The sequence below is a fragment of the Clarias gariepinus genome, chromosome 18 (assembly GCF_024256425.1).
Source record: "Clarias gariepinus isolate MV-2021 ecotype Netherlands chromosome 18, CGAR_prim_01v2, whole genome shotgun sequence".
NCBI lineage: Eukaryota > Metazoa > Chordata > Actinopteri > Siluriformes > Clariidae > Clarias > Clarias gariepinus.
The window spans coordinates 20,621,317-20,626,713 of record NC_071117.1 but is presented as its reverse complement, the minus strand read 5'-3'; the positions used below and the strand labels follow the sequence as shown (position 1 = coordinate 20,626,713).

General features: G+C 41.3%; 1 protein-coding gene across 1 annotated transcript; it reads left to right on the top strand.

The window, feature by feature from the left end:
• The first annotated feature begins 842 nt into the window (after nucleotides 1–842).
• mettl21e (methyltransferase like 21e) lies at nucleotides 843–5,181 on the top strand. Its single transcript, XM_053477374.1, has 4 exons — nucleotides 843–1,191; nucleotides 3,317–3,474; nucleotides 3,560–3,677; nucleotides 3,749–5,181. The coding sequence occupies exons 1-4, from the start codon at nucleotides 1,155–1,157 to the stop codon at nucleotides 4,171–4,173; spliced, it is 738 nt and encodes a 245-aa protein (XP_053333349.1). The 5' UTR covers nucleotides 843–1,154; the 3' UTR covers nucleotides 4,174–5,181.
• The last annotated feature ends 216 nt before the right edge of the window (nucleotides 5,182–5,397 follow it).

Below are 5,397 nucleotides of genomic sequence, written 5' to 3'. Positions count from 1 at the left end.
AATGTAAGAAAACTGTGAGGTGTCCTGCTGGACACTGTGATCATTAGGGGATGGGTGTAGTTGGCACCAATACTCATGTAGGCTGTGTTATTTAAATGATGATCAATCGTTGCCAAATGGCCCAAAGAAAATCCAAGAAAACTGATACAAAGCAGGATGGATCCATGGTTTCATGTTGTTTACACCAGATTTTGACCCTACCATCTGAAATGTCGCATAAGAAATCAAGAAGCATCAAACAAGGTAACAATTCCAACCTTCTAGTGTCTAATTCTGGTGAGCCCATGTGTGTTTCCTGTTCGTAGTTGACAGGAGCAGGACCTGGTGTGGTCTTCTGCTGCTTTAGTGCATCTACAGTACTTCATGGTCGTACATGTTGTGTGTTCAGAGAAGCTTGAACTAGTTTGACTATTTCTCTTTGCCTTTGGCATCAACAAGGCTTTTTTAACCAAAGAACAGCTGCTGACTGAATATTTTAATTCTTTTTAGACCATTCTCTCTGAACCCTAGAGATGGTTCTGTGTGGAAAGTCACATAAAGAAATCTCACCTTTTATCCTCATTCTGATGCTCACTTTGTTGCTGCCATTTGATTGGCTGACTAGACTTGTTTGCATTAACAAGCAATGAAGTACCCAGTGAGTGTGTACGCCAAGTTACTTTATGTAAATCCCATCAATGAGACTTTCTAGTGGTCCAAGCATTCTGGAAGGCTCCTTTCATCATCTTCATGACTGTGACCATTTGTTTTTTCGCCCCTGTCCCTTGTGAGAGCTATTAAAAACCTGCAGAAGGCAGAACCATATTTGGCCATAAAGTCCCACCCCCACCGATTCCCTGCAGAGGGCTATTGTTTTCTTCATCCCATCTTGGATCTCTTTTCTCACTTTCTATCTATGGAAAATCACTCAAGATCATATTTAATATTTGGAGTCTACATGTGTGTCTCAGAGAGACATGCTACGAATAGCTGTATCCTCAGTCCTTTGGTGACATTTCAGTTCTGAGGAATCTGTTGGGTCTACTTCCACTGGCTGACCTACTTGTCTGAAACCCTGCCCTGCTAGTTTGAGCTGCTCGGACGGAGAGTGGACACTTGTTTCGAATCTGCCGTACCTCGGTTTACTCAACACACTCAGAACCGACATAACAGCCATGGAGCAGGAGCCTGCAGAGGAGACTGAGACTCAGGGTGGGTTGATCATGGAGCGATTGTTTCTTGATGTACTTACTGTGGAAACTCACAATCCAAACTGCATAGCGTTGAATGTCATGTCATACACGTGTGTAAACAAAGACAGATTAATTTAATCTTGGTAGATGTTTTCTTAACACATTCCTGTTTGTAGACCAAAGGTTAATAAAAGTCAGGGCGTGTTACGTATAACCCTATGTATAGAAATTTAACTAATGAGAAACTTATTTTTTTTCTTTTAGAATATACTGCATGACGACGATAAGGTTTTAAATAGAGAATATTTCTGTTATATAACTGTGGATTATTGGTCTAGCTTTTGATCTGCATGGGATAAGAACACCTGTTTAAACTCCAGAACAATAACCCTCATGTTAGAGACATTTCCATGGGGTACAAACTACAGCAGCTGTTTATGGCCTTACTGAAGCTCAGGCTAATAATAGAGGATAATACCATGTTAGGGGTTAGCTAAATGTCGGGGTACATCCCTCTGTCTGAACTTGCACGTAGAATTACACTCTTGAGATTGCTCAATGGAACATTTTACAATGAGATTTTTATCAAGAATGTACATAAACAGTTTTGTGCAATGACTAACTATTAATGATACTTTTCATACTTTATGCAAAAACAATCTAAGCTTCTCAAATTTGAATCTGCACGGGCTTGGATAACTTTCAATTTCAAAACAGTGAGCTATAATTCTAGCTAATTAATGAATAGTTTGATCACGTATCAACTTTTTGAAGTCTGCATTGCTTAAATCAATTGTAAGTGAACTAAAAATCAACATAATTATCTTTTTATAAATATAATAATAATAATAATAATAATATGATTTATTAAATTATATTATTTCATCCAACATAATTATCCCTTAGGATCTTATCTTTCATAGTGATGTCAGGACTAAAAACCCTCGACCCTTGAGTTGTGAAGCCACAGTGCTAACCACTATGACATCATGCCATCTTTCTACATCAAAAACGGAACAAAGCATCTAAAAATGTAAATACCAAATGCAAATCAGATATGTGCCATATTATAATCTAATATTTCACTAAATTATATGAGAAATGAAAAAGAATCTTAGTTATCAAAGTGTTAACCCTCCTTAAATTGGCATGAAACAGCTCCCATGTGCCTAAACACGTATACTGATCATCCATGACATTAGTAACATTGATTATCTCTTTACACTGGCACCTTGAAGAGGGTTCGATATATTAGGCAGCAACTTTTTTTGATGTGTTAGAAGCAGAAAACATGGGCAAGTGTAAGGGTTTGAGCAGGAAGTTGTGATGTCTAGACAACTGGTTCAGACTACGTCCAAAAGTGCAGCTCTTGTGGGATGTTCCCCATCTGCAGGGGTCAGGACATACCAAAAGTGTTTTAAGAAAGGTAAACCGGTGAACTGAGTTTCCAGGGCACGAAGATTCAGAGCTGTTTTGGTTGCAAAAGGGAACCTAATCAGTATTAGGCAGGTGGTGATGATGTTGATAGATGATCTATGTATATTGATGAAATCAATATTTCTAAAGATATTCCCACAACTGGTGTTTTGATGATTGTGGTCCACTCTCACTCACTCATCTTTTATACCACTTTATCCTGTACTCAGGGTCGCGGGGACCTGGAGCCTATCCCAGGAGGCTTGGGGTTCAAGGCAGGGTACACCCTGGACAGGGTGCCAATCCATTGCACACACACACATTCACACACTATGGGCAATTTGGGAACAGTAATTAGTCTAACCTGCATATCTTTGGACTGTGGGAGGAAACCCACCAAGCACGGGGAGAACATGCAAACTCCATGCACACAGAGACGGGAATCGAGCCTGGCCGGGAACCGAACCCGGACCCTGGAGGTGCAAGGCGTAATCAACCACCGTGTAGTGTAGTGGTTAATTGTGCAGGGTGTACCCTGCCTTGTGGCTTAAGTCTCCTGGAATAGTCTTCAGGCTCCCCGCGACCCTGAATACAGGATAAAGCGGTATAGACGATGAGTGAGTGAGGGAGTGTTTTAGATGAGTATTTGAACAATTACTTGAGTTTTCAATCAACCTCAATTTGTTACTCTTTATACAATATTTTCCCTTTTGTGTCCAATGCTGCAGAAGTTGCTCCAGATGCCGAGCTGGCAGCAGCTATTACGAAGAGACATTTTCGGCCATCTCTGATCAAATGTGAAGCGTGGGAGGGTTATAAATTCGCCAATCTGGAGATTAAAATCAAGGAGTCAACCGATTGCTACGGCGCTGTACTGTGGCCCTCAGTACGTTTTCTTTCTCTGGCCGGTTTTCAAAGCACATACAGTAATAATGTAATTGCTATACTTACTGTTTTTTTTTTTCCACTAGGCCATGGTATTGTGTCATTTTCTTGACACCCATCAGAAAACATATAACCTTGTAGACAAGAACATCATTGAGATTGGCGCTGGAACGGGATTGGTTACAATAGTGTGTAGCCTTCTGGGTAAGAATGACTCTATCTCCTTTTTCATTTTTGGTATCTTCAAACTTTAAAATGAACTTCATATGCTCCAGGTGCAAAAGTGACATCCACTGACCTCCCAGATGTTCTTGGGAACCTGCAGTACAACATTAGACGTAACACCAGGGGGCGCTGTCGCTACGAGCCCCATGTGACTGAGCTCACCTGGGGACAGCAGTTAGAAGAGCGTTTCCCACGTGCATCGTGTCGCTATGACTACCTCATGGCAGCGGATGTTGTGTATTCCCACCCGTACCTTAACGAACTGATGGAGACCTTTGACCATCTGTGCTCAGAGGACACTGTTATACTCTGGGCAATGAGGTTTCGCCTGGCTCCTGAGAATGGCTTTGTGGACCGATTTAGAGCCCGCTTTCATTTGGAAGAGCTTTACGACTTACCTAGCTTGCACATTAAGCTGTACAGAGCGATGAAGAAACGTTCAAGCTCGAAAAGTCATTCCGGGACTGCAGCATAGAATTTGGGTATTTGGGCATCTGTCCAAGGAATGATTGCCATCACATTATGACCACCTGCCTAAGATTGAGTAGGTCCCACTTTTGCTACAATAACAACACGGGCCAGGCTTAGCTTCCTATGTGCCTCAGTGAGCCTTGGCCACCCATAACCCTGTCATCAATTCATCGGTTTTTCTTGCTTGGATCACTTTTGGTCTGTCCTGACCACTGCAGATCAGGAACATACCACAAGAGATGCAGTTTTGTTCTTGCTCTGACCCAGTCCTTTAGCCACCCCAATTTGGCCTTTGTCAAAGTCACATAAATCCTTATGCTTGCCCTTTTTTTCTGCTTCCAGCGCATCGACTTCAGAAAAAATGGTTGACTTGCTGCCCAAAACTGCAGCTATTGTGGGATTTTCCCAGGACATACCAAAAGTGATCCAAGAAAGGAAAACCGGTGTACAAGAGACAGGGTGGCCAAGACTCACTGATGCACATGGGGAGTGAAGGCTGGCCCGTGTAGTCTGATTTAGTAGAAGGTTGGTGTAATGTTATGGCAGATCATTGAAAAATATAAAAACCTTCATTTGGCAGCTACAAATATTGCAGATTTTGTGGGTTATTATATTAACTGCTTGAAAATTGACAAATAACTTGTCACCATCATGGATGATGCAGAGACGCAGCTGTCTGTGAGAACTGTACACAGGCTCGTTCATCACTTGCACACTGCAGGAAATCACAGTCCTGAGCCCGCTCCAAGCCATTTTCACATGTTTGCAGTATTAAAGGAGTTCCTGGGAGGCCACAGTTTCATCGATCATGGCTTCTCTTTCTTCATATACTGAGAAAACTTTCTACCTTGATGGTATCCAAGCACTAGTAAAACACTGGGATAAGTGCATTAGTGTAGCAGGAGATTATATAAAGAAATAAAGGGAGTTTTTTTACTCTCATAACTGTGGTCTGTTATTCTGCACCATCAATAGTCCTGGTCTGACTTGAACATGGCTTCATGCCCAACTGTGGCTCTCTGGCCTGGGATTTGACTAGTACAGAGCTACTTTATTTATTCCAATTTTTCCAGTGTTTAGACCAAATTAAGAGGGAAAAAAAACACATATTTATGCAGAAGTTATTTTAGAAACAACTTGCAACATTTTATTATTTAGTTTGCTATCCATATAGATCCAGATGTAATGTACAGATTTAATAACAGCACCAACGGTAAGGAATACATTA